The sequence below is a fragment of the Cherax quadricarinatus genome, chromosome 57, assembly GCF_038502225.1.
Source record: "Cherax quadricarinatus isolate ZL_2023a chromosome 57, ASM3850222v1, whole genome shotgun sequence".
NCBI lineage: Eukaryota > Metazoa > Arthropoda > Malacostraca > Decapoda > Parastacidae > Cherax > Cherax quadricarinatus.
Window position 1 is genome coordinate 21,932,002 of NC_091348.1, and position 17,362 is coordinate 21,949,363.

The following is a 17,362-nucleotide window of genomic DNA, read 5'->3' on the forward strand; positions in this document are numbered from 1 at the left end:
GTTGCGAATTTGAGGCCTAAGCTGAGGGCTTCAGTTTCTGTGGTTGACAGTTCACACTTGAAGAAGTCGACAACACTCTTCCTTTCCTTGATGTTCTGCTTTGCAAAGCTGACCACGAACTTCGTTTTAAAGTCTATCGAAAACCCACCAACCAAAACGATCTTTTCCACTTTTACTCTCACCACGACACCAAAACCAAACGTGGTGTAATTATAGGCTTCTTCCTGCGTACACTCAGAATCTGCAGCAATGAGTTTCTTGAAGAAGAATGCACGATGATTGAACAAGTATTTTCTAAACTCCACTATCCTCGTCACTTCATCAGAGACTGCAGACGACGGGCATTAAACATCTTCAACACACCCAGAGAAGACACTGCCGAGAAGAGATACATAGTCCTCCCCACCAACTCCATTGCCAAACACGTTTCCAACATCTTTTCCAATACCTCATTTCAAGTATCTACCTCCACAACCACGACCATCAAGGACATTACCAGTGATAGACAGGACAAGCTTCCACCCTCTGCAGGGGTATACATAATCCCTTGTAATGACTGCAACAAGTTATACGTGGGCGAAACATCAAGGGACCTCCAAACACGTATTTCAGAACACCAATACGCAAGCAGGTCTGACGACACAAGGAATGCCTGCGTACAACACCGTAATTCACACAACCACTTGATAAACTACAGAAACTCAAGACTTATCGCCACAGAAGACAACACTCAATACCGAAGAATCCTGGAATCATCACTTATTTCTATATCCGACAACTTCAACCAGAATAGTGGCTTCTATAACATAGCTGAATCACTTGCCAAGAAACTTCTTCATCGCTATCCCACATAAGAACACTGTAGAAGGTCTGCTCACCAACTTATCCAATCTCCTTTCCAAGCTAACCAAGATTTTAGACTCTATAACCCCACTCGGTACATCATCAGATGCAGCATTCTCCACCTGACCTCAGCATTCTGAACCTGACTATAAATACTCGCGTTCCTTCCACCCCAGGTAGTTCTGTTTGTGACTTGAAAAAGCCCACTGTGTGGGCGAAACGTAGTCAATAAAGGATCACATTATACTGCATATGTGTTTATATTTCCAAATGCTAGGGTGTTCGGGAGAGGGGTTGGATTTAATTATGGGGAATCAAATACAAAATGGGAATTGACAGTTACTTTTTGCTGATGATACTGTAGTTATGGGAGATTCTAAGAAAAATTGCAAAGGTTAGTGGATGAGTTTGGGAGTGTGTGTAAAGGTAGAAAGTTGAAAGTGAACATAGAAAAGAGTAAGGTGATGAGGGTATCAAATGGTTTAGATAAAGAAAAACTGGATATCAAATTGGGGAGGAGGAGTATGGAAGAAGTGAATGTTTTCAGATACTTGGGAGTTGACGTGTCGGCGGATGGATTTATGAAGGTTGAGGTTAATCATAGAATTGATGAGGGAAAAAAGGTGAGTGGTGCGTTGAGGCATATGTGGAGTCAAAAAACGTTATCTGTGGAGGCAAAGAAGGGAATGTATGAAAGTATAGTAGTACCAACACTCTTATATGGGTGTGAAGCTTGGGTGGTAAATGCAGCAGCGAGGAGACGGTTGGAGGCAGTGGAGATGTCCTGTCTAAGGGCAATGTGTGGTGTAAATATTATGCAGAAAATTCGGAGTGTGAAAATTAGGGGAAGATGTGGAGTTAATAAAAGTATTAGTCAGAGGGCTGAAGAGGGGTTGTTGAGGTGGTTTGGTCAATTAGAGAGAATGGATCAAAGTAGAATAACATGGAGAGCATTTAAATCTGTAAGAGAAGGAAGGCAAGGTAGGGGTCGTCCTCGAAAAGGTTGGAAGGAAGGGGTAAAGGGAGGTTTTGTGGGCGAGGGGCTTGGACTTCCAGCAGGCGTGCATGAGCGTGTTCGATAGGAGTGAATGGAGACGAATGGTATTTGGGACCTGACGATCTGTTGGAGTGTGAGCAGGGTAATATTTAGTGAAGGGATTCAGGGAAACCGGCTATTTTTATATAGCCGGACTTGAGTCCTGGAAATGGGAAGTACAATGCCTACACTCTAAAGGAGGGGTTTGGGATATTAGCAGTTTGGAGGGATATGTTGTGTATCTTTATACGTATATACTTCTAAACTGTTGTATTCTGAGCACCTCTGCAAAAATAGTGATTATGTGTGAGTGAGGTGAAAGTGTTGAATGATGATGAAAGTATTTTCTTTTTGGGGATTTTCTTTCTTTCTTGGGTCACCCTGCCTCGGTGGGAGACGGCCGACTTGTTAAAAAAAAAAAATCCTTGAAAGCTAGTCTCCACGGCACGCGATGCTCATATAGCTTTAAAAGCGTCACATTTAATCCCCTTTTAATGTACTTTGCTAAAACCTGTTACTTAATTTTGGGCTGTGGATTACTTTGTGGCTCACAAGGCGCAGCTTTCTGTTTGATACCAAGAGAACGTCTCTTCTGATCTGCTTTAAACTTCGTGTTGTTGTATATTGCAAAGGGAGACGGTCTGGTACCAATTTAGCCAATTCTATACATCAAATAGGGCAGAAGTTTACATGTGATAACGTAAGAATGTTTCTTCTGATTCACTTCAGGTTTTCAGCTCTAATGTAACTGACGAAGAAAAAAATTTAGTTTGTTGCTGAAGTGTGTTGGTAACACTTCATCAGTTTCACAATAAAAGTTGTAAGGGATTTTTTTTCACGATGTATTGGCAATATCTTGTTAGATCGGCTTCAGATATTCCTAATATAAATCTTAGTCCTGGTTTTGTTTCTGTAGATGCCTTCATTTTTGGTTACATTGTCAGATGCTCCAAGCGTCAGAACACTCTTGTCTTGACCAGATCTTTTGACTCCTCCTCTCCCTACCGCTTCTAATTTTCTATTTTTTCTTTGTTTTAATTTCTTCTGCTTAGCTAGATTCAGTCCTCCAGTTTTCTGCCGCCTGTGTTTACAGTTCCACCCTTGTGGGTCATGGCACTCACGTTTTTCTTGTCATTTGACTTATTCTACTTCTGTCACTACTACTACTACATTACTACTACTGCTACTATTACTACTACTAGTAGTGCTACTGTTGCTGCTGCTGCTGCTGCTACTACTACTGCTACTGCTACTACTACTACTACTACTACTACTACTACTACTACTATTACTACTACTACTACTACTATTGCCTCGCTTCACTTCCCTTTCTGTTTGCCACTTCGCCTCCTACTACTACTACCGATACTACTACTACTACTACTACTACTACTACTACTATTACTACTTCCACTACCAGCATTACCTCTGCCACTACTTCTCCACTTCTTTCTTCTTCCATCCCTGTCTCCCTCTCCTATACATACTGGCTCCTGCACTTTCCTGTGTTAGTGTGCCTTTTAAATGGTCCAAGTCAGACCGGAACGTCATCAAAAGCTTCTTCTCTGTGCTGGTTATCTGTCTATTCATTGAATGTAAAGATCAAACTAAAGACACTGGAATAATACACAAATAACCCTCACTTGGATCATTAACTATCTGGTGTAATTAGTTAATGGCACAACTCGGACCGTAACATCGCCTATGTTGTTTGTGTGACGTAACGAGTGTGTGTTTGTGTGTGTCGTACTTCAAGGAAATTTTCGCCTTGTCTTTGGTTGCACAAGTGATATTTTCCCAACTTTATTGAATGTTTTGTGATATTGAATTCCATACAATAACCTTACAATGCCTCTACTGACTGGCTTCAAACCTCCAACGCTGATTTTTGTTACTTAGTGGAAGGTTTGGATTACTGCAGCTGCTGGTCCTCTTAAAAGTCTTGATCTTATACTCTTGGGCTCTTGAGGATGTTAAGCTACAGGTGTTAAACTTTATGAGAGGGTTGAGCTACAACTCTTGGGCCTATTCAAGATATTGATGCTCAGCTCCTGGAGTTCTTGGGAAGGTTTAACTGCAGGTACTCTGCCTCCTAAGGGCTAAAGTGTACACCCGCTTTACCTCATGCAAGTGCTGAGGTACAGAAGGCTGAGATTATTGGATAAGGATCACGCGGAGATTAAAATACATAATATTTCTTTAGTATTCCACCCATGAAATTGTGTTTCAGCTTAAGTAGTGTTAAATATTCCTGCCACAGTACTCTAAATTTTAGTTTTCAAAAATCCCATGTTTTTCAGGTTCTGACAAGGGTGTGTACAACAACGTGGACGTTGGCTTGAGCGTGGGTATGGGCGTGGGTATGGGCGTGGGTATGGGCGTGCCCATCAGTCGCACTTGGAACAATGGCACACTCCTGGTGGGGGCAGCGACGGAGGAGGTGGAAGGCAGTTATCTTTGTGAAGCCACGAACGGTGTGGGTGCTGGCCTGTCTGCTATCATCAATCTCCAGGTGCACGGTGAGTGTCACACCTGCACGTTGAGCCTTGTGCACGATAAGAGCCACACGTGCCCGGTAAAACTCACACCTGCACGGTGGGTGACACAGGTAACGACATTGAGCTCAATACCGCTAAACAACCTTGTGTCACACTATATATCACTAATTATCACTAGGTATCACTAGTTTTAATTTCGTATCACTAGGTATCTCTAGGCACCCCTGGTATCTCAACTGTCACTGGTATATTATAAACGTATGGTATATAATACCGACGAGACGAAGCATTAGACATATCGCTCCCCAAAGGTTTGATCAACACTAATTCGAGGACATAATGGGAAGACAGAACTTGGAACAGAAAAGGAGAGGTAATCGCATTGATCACTGTGATTACCAGTATAACAAATATCACAGTTACCACTAAGTGATATCAGATGACTGAGGATGATTGCATATCTCCTAAAAATATGGAATGCAAGTAACAACTGTGTGCTTCCCTCCCATCACTGACGACTTAGACTCATGTTCAACACTTGGGAGTCATTATTTATGAACACGTGTGGACAACCAGGGACACTGGAAAAAAAGTAATCGGTCTCTCAGCTTTGAAGATATTTAGTCCATCAGCCTTCTGTCAAGGCTATGGGACTGGATGCCTTCTATCAAGGCTATGAGACAGAATACCTTCTATCAAGGCTATGGGACTGAATGCCTTCTGCCAAGGCTATGGAACAGAATGCCTTCTATTAAGGCTATAGGGTTGAGCGATTTCTATCAATATCCTATCTTTAAAAATTTTAATTTTAGAAGGGTGTTAGCAGGTAAGCCAGCGGAAGGCCTCCGTTAGATAACCAATAGCTCGAGCAGCGGGTCATGTGACAAAGACTCGCGTCAGAAAACGCTTGTCCTGTTTCCTGACAAATCTTACCTAACCAAAGCTAATTTTTTATCAAGGTTGAGAGACTTAATTATTTCTTCTTCCTCCGTCTATGATGAAACTGGAAAGATATGCAACGTAGTTACAAAATTGAGTTATTCCGAAGAATATTGTTGAGAAGGTGTTAATGTTAGCCAGGAGAACTTTCTTCAAAAGTGGATCTAAGAAAGTACCTCCCAAGAAAAATATGTTGTTTTTTTGCGTGCTAAGAAAATCTAGTCAGCCTACCTGGTTCAATATAATATAGTCTTTAAGAATACTGGGACAAGTCGAGTAGGAAGGAGAGGTTCAACGTGGTAAGTTGTCCCTGCTCTCTCTGTCCTCTCCTTAACGTGTGAGGTAATTAAAACTAAACGAACTTTACAACCCCAAAGTCTCTCTAACAAACACTGCGCCTCTCCCTCACAAACACTCCACATCTCTCTCCCACAAGCATTCCCCTCTCTCCCTCACAAACATTCTACCTGTTCCTCATCAACATTCCACCTAGGTTGGCCTGGTGGTCAGATTGTGTCATCGACCACCACAGACAGTTTGGTCAACTGGAAAAATCTCCATGGAGTAGACTTATTTTTTCTGTTGAGTGGCGTTTAGTGGTCCATAGGAATTAAGCGCACTTGGTGACTATAATAAGAATCTCCCTCACAAACGCCCTACCGTCTCCATCATCCTATCACCAACACCTCACATCCCTTTATACTCCCTCGCCCCACCACCTCCCCCATCTGCACCCTACCTCCTCCTTTTACTCCCCTCATATTCACATATACCTCACCTTCCCCATCCACAACCCTTCCCTTCACCTTAGCGTCCACGTTCCCTCACCTACGCCTTCCATCTCTACCCCAACACTCTATCTCTCCTGCACCCGAGCTGCCACCTCATCAACTTAGCAATTTGCTTCTTGTCATATTTTTCAGGGTGGTTTACGACTTTGGTGACACGTGCTGGTGGAGCAACTTGTGTCCCGTAAGCTCCTTAGTGTTACTTATCACCTAAACTTGTGGCCAACTTAGGCAGAGAACTTTGTTAACTGAGGCTATTAACTCTTTCCTCCATCCTCTCTCCGTCCTCCCTCCTTCAGTCTTCCTCCTTCATCATTTTTGTCTTCTTCCTCGTGCCTCAAGCCACCGTCCCTTATCCAGGATCCTTCCTTCCTCAGGTTTCTCTCTTCCAGCCTCCCTTCTCTCTTCTCTGCTGTTGACCCTCCGTCCTCCTTCCTCACTTCTCTCCCTTCGCTTCTCCATCCACCCTCTTCCTTACTCCTTAAGCTTCTCTCTTTCTTTCTTCAGCCACCGAAGTTTCTTCAGTCTTCCTGCTCAGTGTTTGTTTACAAGACGGGAGTTCAGGTGACAGTAAAGGTTACGGAACTGTGATGTACACAACACATCTAGAGAATTGAAACATACACACAACCCTTGCAACACAGCTTGAGAACTGTTACGTACGCACGTTCCTTGCAACACACTGTCCTGGTGGAAGACTCCCGATGTCTTAATAACGGAAATTGTTTATGCTTTAACATGTAATTTTTTTTTTCAAAAAAATAAGCTGTATCCCGCCTCTACAAGCAGTCTATATAACAATGATGCCACGAAACAAGTGGTTTTGAATCATTTACCAAACTGCGACGGGCCAGGATTCGACCCCAAGACACACTGTCCCTCCTCATTGGCTTCTTGAGGCGGGACAATGTGTCGTGGGGTCGAATCCTGGCCTGTCGCAGTTTCGTGGTTTATTGTTATATACAGTGGTGAAGTGGTGAAGCAATGTAAATAAAGAGAGCAAATGAGAGAGTGGGTGAGATGTTATCAACAAATTTTGTTGAAAATAAGAAAAAGTTTTGGAGTGAGATTAACAAGTTAAGGAAGCCTAGAGAACAAATGGATTTGTCAGTTAAAAATAGGAGAGGAGAGCTATTAAATGGAGAGTTAGAGGAATTGGGAAGATGGAGGGAATATTTTGAGGAATTGTTAAATGTTGATGAAGATAGGGAAGCTGTGATTTCGTGTATAGGGCAAGGAGGAATTTCATCTTGTAGGAGTGAGGAAGAGCCAGTTGTGAGTGTGGGGGAAGTTCGTGAGGCAGTAGGTAAAATGAAAGGGGGTAAGGCAGCCGGGATTGATGGGATAAAGTTAGAAATGTTAAAAGCAGGTGGGGATATAGTTTTGGAGTGGTTGGTGCTATTATTTAATAAATGTATGGAAGAGGGTAAGGTACCTAGGGATTGGCAGAGAGCATGCATAGTTCCTTTGTATAAAGGCAAAGGGGATAAAAGAGAGTGCAAAAATTATAGGGGGATAAGTCTGTTGAGTATACCTGGTAAAGTGCATGGTAGAGTTATAATTGAAAGAATTAAGAGTAAGACGGAGAATAGGATAGCAGATGAACAAGGAGGCTTTAGGAAAGGTAGGGGGTGTGTGGACCAGGTGTTTACAGTGAAACATATAAGTGAACAGTATTTAGATAAGGGTAAAGAGATTTCTGTGGCATTTATGGATTTGGAAAAGGCGTATGACAGGGTGGATAGGGGGGCAATGTGGCAGATGTTGCAGGTGTATGGTATAGGAGGTAGGTTACTGAAAGCAGTGAAGAGTTTTTACGAGGATAGTGAGGCTCAAGTTAGAGTATGTAGGAAAGAGGGAAAATTTTTCCCAGTAAAAGTAGGCCTTAGACAAGGATGTGTGATGTCACCGTGGTTGTTTAATATATTTATAGATGGGGTTGTAAGAGAAGTAAATGCGAGGGTCTTGGCAAGAGGCGTGGAGTTAAAAGATAAAGAATCACACACAAAGTGGGAGTTGTCACAGCTGCTCTTTGCTGATGACACTGTGCTCTTGGGAGATTCTGAAGAGAAGTTGCAGAGATTGGTGGATGAATTTGGTAGGGTGTGCAAAAGAAGAAAATTAAAGGTGAATACAGGAAAGAGTAAGGTTATGAGGATAACAAAAAGATTAGGTGATGAAAGATTGAATATCAGATTGGAGGGAGAGAGTATGGAGGAGGTGAACGTATTCAGATATTTGGGAGTGGACGTGTCAGCGGATGGGTCTATGAAAGATGAGGTGAATCATAGAATTGATGAGGGGAAAAGAGTGAGTGGTGCACTTAGGAGTCTGTGGAGACAAAGAACTTTGTCCTTGGAGGCAAAGAGGGGAATGTATGAGAGTATAGTTTTACCAACGCTCTTATATGGGTGTGAAGCGTGGGTGATGAATGTTGCAGCGAGGAGAAGGCTGGAGGCAGTGGAGATGTCATGTCTGAGGGCAATGTGTGGTGTGAATATAATGCAGAGAATTCGTAGTTTGGAAGTTAGGAGGAGGTGCGGGATTACCAAAACTGTTGTCCAGAGGGCTGAGGAAGGGTTGTTGAGGTGGTTCGGACATGTAGAGAGAATGGAGCGAAACAGAATGACTTCAAGAGTGTATCAGTCTGTAGTGGAAGGAAGGCGGGGTAGGGGTCGGCCTAAGGAAGGGTTGGAGGGAGGGGGTAAAGGAGGTTTTGTGTGCGAGGGGCTTGGACTTCCAGCAGGCATGCGTGAGCGTGTTTGATAGGAGTGAATGGAGACAAATGGTTTTTAATACTTGACGTGCTGTTGGAGTGTGAGCAAAGTAACATTTATGAAGGGATTCAGGGAAACCGGCAGGCCGGACTTGAGTCCTGGAGATGGGAAGTACAGTGCCTGCACTCTGAAGGAGGGGTGTTAATGTTGCAGTTTAAAAACTGTAGTGTAAAGCACCCTTCTGGCAAGACAGTGATGGAGTGAATGATGGTGAAAGTTTTTCTTTTTCGGGCCACCCTGCCTTGGTGGGAATCGGCCGGTGTGATAAAAAAAAAAAAAAAAAAAAAAATATATATATACACACACAGAACGGGCGGGTCTCAAACCCACTGCAGGTGAATCCTAAAACTCACAGGCCATTGTGTTAACTATTCTGCCAACTTATTCTAATAAAACTCATCCGATTAGTTATATTTGTGTAGACCCTAGAGAGGTTAGCATGGGTCCTGGCCACAAATGGAAACGAATTTCACACCAGAGTGGCTGTGGTTTGATTTCTGTTGTAGTGTATCATCACTCTTGTGATGAATGGTTTGAAAACCGATAAGTTGACGATTGAGACACTTATGCAACATAAGGGAATCTATATTTAGGAAACTCATCACAATTGTTGGGTTGGTACAGTTATATCTCTTGTCACTGACTGTTGCTTGCTGAAATCTTTGTCTAAGTGATTCTCTTCATTGTACTGTAAGTGTGACTATATCTTTGATGTGTTTCGAGTTTTTTCTACTACCTGGTCAATCAGGCTGTTGGTGTTGAAGGCTCGCCTCCTCGCATATCCATCACAGTCTAGTTGATCTCGCATTTGGTGAAGATTCTTGTAAAGTTTTCTCGTGAAGACGTCTACACTTTTTCCAGCAGTGTTTCTGATATCTTCTGGTAAGATGGTGAATAATCTGGGGCCACGAATGTTGATAGTGTATTCCCTTATTGTGGCCACACATCCCTTCTCTTCTCTGGGTTTATCTTGCACTTCCTCCCTTATCTCTAGCTCCAGTATGTTGTTATGGTAGTGTGAAGATTTAGGACCAAGCCCTCGAGTACTTTCCAGGTATATATTACCATATATATCTCTCTCCTCTGCTCCAGTGAGCACGTTTTCAATATTTTAAGACGTTCCCAATAATTTAAATGCTTTACTGGCTCTATGTGAGCTGTAGACGATCTCTGTATTTGTTCCAGCTCTGATATTTCTCCTGCCATGAACGGGGCCGTCAACACTGAGCAATATTCCAAATGAGGGAGCACTAGCGATTTGAAAAGTGTCACCATGGCATTATTTCCCCTTGTTTTGAAAGTTCTCAATACCCACCCCGTCTTTCTCCTGATTGTCGAGACCTTTGTCTTATGTTCTTTGAAAGAAAGATCAGCTGATATTGTTATTCCCAAGTCTTTCACGTGTTCCTTTCGCTGTATTTGATGATCTTCTTGAGTTTTGTAGACGGTGTTTCTCTTGAGTTCTTCATTCTTTCCATACCTAAGCAGCTGGAACTTATCATCATTGAACGTCATGTTGCTTTCCACTGCCCACTGGAAAACACTTCTTATATTTTTCTGCAGTTTTTCAGTGTCCTCTACCGTAGTGACTTTCATGTTTATTTCAGTGTCATCTGTAAATGATGATACAAAACTGTGACGGGTGTTTTTATCTATATCTGCTATGAGGATGAGAAACAGCAGCAGCGCCAATACAGTGCCCTGGGAAACTCAACTTTTTACCACTGTTTACTTCTACTTTTTTGTGTTTGTGTTAGGAACCCATCGGCCTACTTTCCCCGTAATGCCTTTAGCCCTCATTTTGTGAGGTATCACCCCATGATCGCATTTCTCAAATGCCTTTGTAAAATCTGTGTATATCACATCTGCGTTTTGATTGCATTTCAACACCTTCGTAATTCTGTCATAATGGTTCAGCAGCTGTGACAGGCATGATCATCCCGCTCTAAAACCATGCTGGTTTTGGTTAAGCCGGCTGTGTTGTTCCATGGAATTTGCAATCTGCCGTCTCATAACTCTTTCGAAGATTTTTATGATGCGGGAAGTTAGGGCTACTGGTCCCTTATGTGATGGAACTATGTCTGCACTTCTTAGTCTCTGGTATTGCACCTAGATCTATACTCTTTCTCCAAACAATACTAAGGGCTCATGCTGGTGATACTTTGCACTTTTTTTATAAATAGGGCACTCCATGATCCAGGTGCTGAGTGGGCATGTTATCCATTCCCACCCTTCTGCTGGAGTGAAAAAATACTTCTGCATTTTCTACCTTGCTGTCATTTAGTGGGTTGCTGAACACAGGCTCATACTGTTCTTTTAGGATTTCGCTCATTTCCTGTTCATCGTCAGTATACGAGTCTCCTCTCACCAATGGTCCAGTTCTGGTGGGGCTTTAGGGTGCTCCTGTGTGATTCCCAGGATATATATATCTGATATTCTTGATTTTCTCCCAGTCAATTCTCTGGTTGTTGAGATCAAACTTACTGACATTCGCTTCACTTCCGTTAGTGCTGCAGTTCCCTAAATCCTTAGTTTATACTCGTTTATACTTCTTTGATGTTGTGGTCAGATTATATGGTTTTGGATTTGTTATGTCTCTGATTAGTTCCTCGTTTTTTGTGAATATCAGATCCAGGATATTTTCATTTCCAGTGGGATCAGTTATCTGTTGGTCCAATAAGTACTTTTCACAAAGCCTCATTAGTTCCCTGCTGTGTGCCTGATGAGCCAGGGTGCTTTCGGGAGTAATTTCTGATGAAACATTGTGTTGACCCATCTTCAATTTTACATGTGGGATTTTCTAGCCTATCCAGACAGCTATCTATCTTCCTTAACTGTTCTGTGAATTCCTCAACAGTTGCTGACGTGGTTTATATACTGGGATAATTACCAAATTCCTATTTCCAAAGGTATTATCTATAATTTCTTTGGTATTATTCGTTAATTAAAGCTTTATACTGTAATATTTTTCACATTTAGACATTGCCCAGTTATTATTTCTGAGAATTCAATTAAAGTTTTAACTGTCATTCAGCTTTATATGATACAGGAAGGGTCCCACCTCTTGAAATGTTTACAGTGTAGGGTATTTTATTTATGTTAAAAGATGTTTCTCACGATACGATGTCTATTGGAATATAAAATGCCTGTGAGGGGAAAGTTCGTTAAGAGTGGAAGCATGATTCATTGGTGGGGGTAGTACAAATGGCTGAATCCATGTTGGGTATTGGGCACGCATCGTTACCTCTCTACCCTCCACCACTTTTTTTCACCAGGTCAAAGTTAGTCTGGGATCATCCTAATATACTGGATGTTACTTATCTTCCTGCTCCCACCAAGTCTCTTTGATCTGGGTCACTAGACATCAGCGAGACAAGGCGGGCAACTTGGTTTATGCAACAGATCAGAAACCTAATCTCTAACTGGACACAGCAGTGTGTCTCCTCTTTACCCTTTGTAACTGATCATCTGTTGCTTTCAAAACCCATCAGCCAACCATCATCGGGTACACAGAGCCAGCATCTTCCACCGGTGAAAGATCTGTTGGCCTCTGTACTCTCAGTCTAGAGATGAATTTTAAACAGAAGTCTCGTCCACCAGCGACTCTTGTCTCACACAGACTTCTCGTTCACACACAGTGACTCCTGAGAGCTACTTACCACAACCATCGGCACATCGGTATTCCATCTGTCCATTGTATATACTAGCTTAGCTTTACGGTATTAATGTATCATATTTTCCATTATTTGCTTCAGTTGGGAGAATTTCATGTTTGTTTAACATTTTATATAATTATTTATACATATTTTAAGTAAAAAAAATTTTTCTTGTTATAATTTATTCTATTTTTTCTTTACGTAAGGAGTCTAATATACAGAACTAGCCAGTAATACAGGTTAATAGCACTCTTTTGAGTGTATTGTCAAAAAGAATCTCTATTAGTATTTTATGCATTATGTTTCCATGCTAGCCAGCTATTTTTTTTATAGATCTATAGTCTATTAATGAGCATGACATTTACAGATTTTTCAAAGCAGTTGTTTGGAAGTTTTCACTACCCTTGTATTTGATATATATGGGATATTAGATGTGTATTGTTGCTGTGTTGTGGTTACTAACGTCAGGTGACCTTTGACAGGTATATCAACGGTGTTTCTACACTGACATACCAGAGTATGACACATATTGAAGATGATTATAGTTAGCAAAAATAAGCAAAATATTTACGAACACAGAGTGGTGTAGCCGGTTCTGTGAATCACATGCTAGCCTCTGCTAGCCACCTTAAGTTATGTGGTAGCTGGTTACGGACTGGGCGCGCGGGCGTTGACCCTGCAGCCCCCACCTTCTAGGTAGTGGTCAGAGGTGTCAGAGTGTGATTCTCTGCTAGTTTCCGAAGACTGTAAACACACTTTAAATATATCGTGTTGACCAATATTAAGATGGTTAAGAATGAAATAGCTAGTACCATACTTAATTAAAATTGCTGGTGTGCCCGGCTGTGACAAGCACATGCTGGTCATGCAAAGATATGCATAATCTGTAGGCGAATGTTCTGAGATGTCAGAACATGTTTCCCGGCGTAGGTGAAGGATGAAGTGTCTGACTCACGAGTCGTGTGATATCACCCATTTACTGTGATTTTTTTTAAGGCAACACCGAAGTAGTAATGAAATAACTTTGTGTAACAATCAGCTTTGTGTTCTAATGAACACTCGCCTGATACCCGCATTACTGATACTCCCTTTTTGTATTCTTATCCTGTCACAATTTGCTCTCCTTATGTATTCTTCGCTGTGAACAATCATTTTTTCCCTTCTGACGGGGTGTGCGTGCGTCCCTGCAGCGCCCCCTGCGGTCTCCGGGGACGGGTCGGTGGAGGTCCGTCGTGGAGACAACGTTAAGCTCCAGTGTGAGGCGAGGGGCGACGCCCCCATCTCCCTCACCGTTGCCAAAGACGGCAAATCCCTTGACACCAACGACTACAGGTATGTCTAAATTGATTCTTGCAGGTAAGTATGTTTAAATTGATTCTTGGTGGGTATGTCTTAGTAAATTGATGAAGGTGAGTATGTCTTACAGATTGATGGAGAACGGTATGTTTTAATACACTGATGAATGTGTGTACGTCTTAATGGGGGATACTCTTCATGTATGTAAGAGAACGGAAAATACCCTTGATGTGTGTAAAGGAACGGGAATACCCTTGATGTGTGTAAAGGAACGGGAATACCCTTGATGTGTGTAAAGGAACGGGAATACCCTTGATGTGTGTAAAGGAACGGGAATACCCTTGATGTGTGTAAAGGAACGGGAATACCCTCGATGTGTGTAAAGGAACGGGAATACCCTTGATGTGTGTAAAGGAACGGGAATACCCTTGATGTGTGTAAAGGAACGGGAATACCCTTGATGTGTGTAAAGGTTCGGAGAATACCTTGATGTGAGTAATGTGCGAGTTAGGTAATGGGAGGATTCCCTTGATGTAAGGGAGTGGGAGAATACCCTTAATATAATAGATGCTCTAGAGTTCAAATGGGTATGGAGGAATGCCCAGAAGGGGAATAAGGGCATAGGATGATGCCCTGAGTAAAGGTAAATCAGAATGGCAAAAAGATGAGTAGAAGAATAAACGCACCGAGAAGAGAACGTCTCAGTGTAAATATACACCGAGAGGAGAACGTCTCAATATCGCAACATCACAAACACCAGCAACTTCTCCCAGCAACATCACAAACACCAGCAACTTCTCCCAGCAACATCACAAACACCAGCAACTTCTCCCAGCAACATCACAAACACCAGCAACTTCTCCCAGCAACATCACAAACACCAGCAACTTCTCCCAGCAACATCACAAACACCAACAACTTCTCCCAGCAACATCACAAACACTAGCAACTTCTCCCAGCAACATCACAAACACCAGCAACTTCTCCCAGCAACATCACAAACACCAGCAACTTCTCCCAGCAACATCACAAACACCAACAACTTCTCCCAGCAACATCACAAACACCAACAACTTCTCCCAGCAACATCACAAACACCAACAACTTCTCCCAGCAACATCACAAACACCAGCAACTTCTCCCAGCAACATCACAAACACCAACAACTCCCAGCAACATCACAAACACCAGCAACTTCTCCCAGCAACATCACAAACACCAACAACTTCTCCCAGCAACATCACAAACACCAGCAACATCACAAACACCAGCAACTTCTCCCAGCAACATCACAAACACCAGCAACTTCTCCCAGCAACAACTCCCAGCAACATCACAAACACCAGCAACTTCTCCCAGCAACATCACAAACACCAGCAACTTCTCCCAGCAGCATCACAAACACCAGCAACTTCTCCCAGCAGCATCACAAACACCAGCAACTTCTCCCAGCAACATCACAAACACCAGCAACTTCTCCCAGCAACATCACAAACACCAGCAACTTCTCCCAGCAACATCACAAACACCAGCAACTTCTCCCAGCAACATCACAAACACCAGCAACTTCTCCCAGCAACATCACAAACACCAGCAACTTCTCCCAGCAACATCACAAACACCAGCAACTTCTCCCAGCAACATCACAAACACCAACAACTTCTCCCAGCAACATCACAAACACTAGCAACTTCTCCCAGCAGCATCACAAACACCAGCAACATCACAAACACCAGCAACTTCTCCCAGCAACATCACAAACACCAGCAACTTCTCCCAGCAACATCACAAACACTAGCAACTTCTCCCAGCAGCATCACAAACACCAGCAACATCACAAACACTAGAAACTTCTCCCAGCAGCATCACAAACACCAGCAACTTCTCCCAGCAACATCACAAACACCAGCAACTTCTCCCAGCAACATCACAAACACCAGCAACTTCTCCCAGCAACATCACAAACACCAACAACTTCTCCCAGCAACATCACAAACACCAGCAACTTCTCCCAGCAACATCACAAACACCAACAACTTCTCCCAGCAACATCACAAACACCAGCAACTTCTCCCAGCAACATCACAAACACCAGCAACTTCTCCCAGCAACATCACAAACACCAACAACTTCTCCCAGCAGCATCCTCACAACCACTTACTTTCTTCAACAGTTTTCAGATATCAGCCTCTGGTTCAATTTCCTCTCTCTGTATATTAAGAGACACTCGCCGAATATTTGAAGTCGTGGGAGGGACAACCAGGGGGGTTTATGCAATTCTATTTTTTGTCTCCGCACCCCACACACGCTCTCTCACACACGCTCACACACACACACACACACACACACACACACACACACACACACACACACACACACACACACACACACACACACACACACACACACACACACACACACTTCAGCACATCTATCGAAACAGGGCTACTACCTGAGGAGACAGACACGAATCATTTAACTACAGAACTCACGAAATCGTAATGACACGATTGCAAATAAACTATACCACCGGTGGGGTTTGAACCCGCGGTCAGAGAGTCTCAAAACTCCAGACCGTGGCGTTAGCCACTGGGCCAGCTAGCCACAATATGATTCATCCTACTAGGTGACTAGCTGGCCCAGTGGCTAACGCGACGGTCTGGAGTTTTGAGACTCTGACCGCGGGTTCAAACCCCACCCGTAATATGGTTTCATTTAACTACAGACCAGTGCCACTGACATGTATAGTATGAAAAGTCATTGAGAGGATTATCAGGAGAGTGTGGAACACCTGAAAAGGAATGACCTTATCAACAACAACCAGCACGGTTTCAGGAACGGGAAGTCCTGTGTCAGAAACCTACTGGACATCTATTACAGGGTGACAGCAGTAAGATCAGAGAGAGAGGTGGGTAGATTGCATTTTCTTGGACGGTAAGAAGGCGTTTGACACAAGAGATTAGTGAAAGAACTGAAGGACCAGGCAGGGATAACAGGGAAGGTACTGCAATAGAAGAGGGAATACCTGTCAGGAAGACAAAAGCGAGTCATGGTACGTGGCTCAGATATGTCCCTGTTTGCAGATCATGTGAAGTTGATGAGAAGAATTCATTCGGACGAGGGCCAGGCAGAACTACAAAGGGATCTGGACAGGCTGCAAGCCTGGTCCAACAACTGGCTCCTGGAGTTCAACCCCACCAAGTGCAAAGTCATGAAGACTGGGAAAGGTCAAACAAGACTGCAGACGGAGCACACCCTAGGGGGCCAGAGACTACAAACCTCACATCAACCAAATAACTGCTGCAGCATACGGTCGCCTGGCAAGCCAAAGAACAACATTCCGGCATAATAAAGAATCATTCAGGACCCTGTACACTGTGTACGTTAGGCCCATATTGGAGTAAGCGGCACCAGTTAGGAATTCACACCTAGCGAAGCACGTGCGGAAATTAGAGAAATTCAAAGGTTTGCAACAAGACTAGTTCCGGAGCTAAGGGGCATGTCCTACGACGAGAGGTCAAGGGAAATA

General features: G+C 43.1%; 1 protein-coding gene across 1 annotated transcript in view; it reads left to right on the top strand.

Moving 5' to 3' along the window:
• Positions 1-13,879, top strand: part of LOC128693434 (cell adhesion molecule Dscam2) — a 109,236-nt gene extending 95,357 nt beyond the window's left edge. Inside the window, exons 6-7 of the mRNA XM_070097445.1 lie at positions 4,180-4,398; positions 13,728-13,879. Coding sequence (XP_069953546.1) covers positions 4,180-4,398; positions 13,728-13,879 — 371 coding nt within the window. The remainder of the gene's footprint in view (positions 1-4,179; positions 4,399-13,727) is intronic.
• The last annotated feature ends 3,483 nt before the right edge of the window (positions 13,880-17,362 follow it).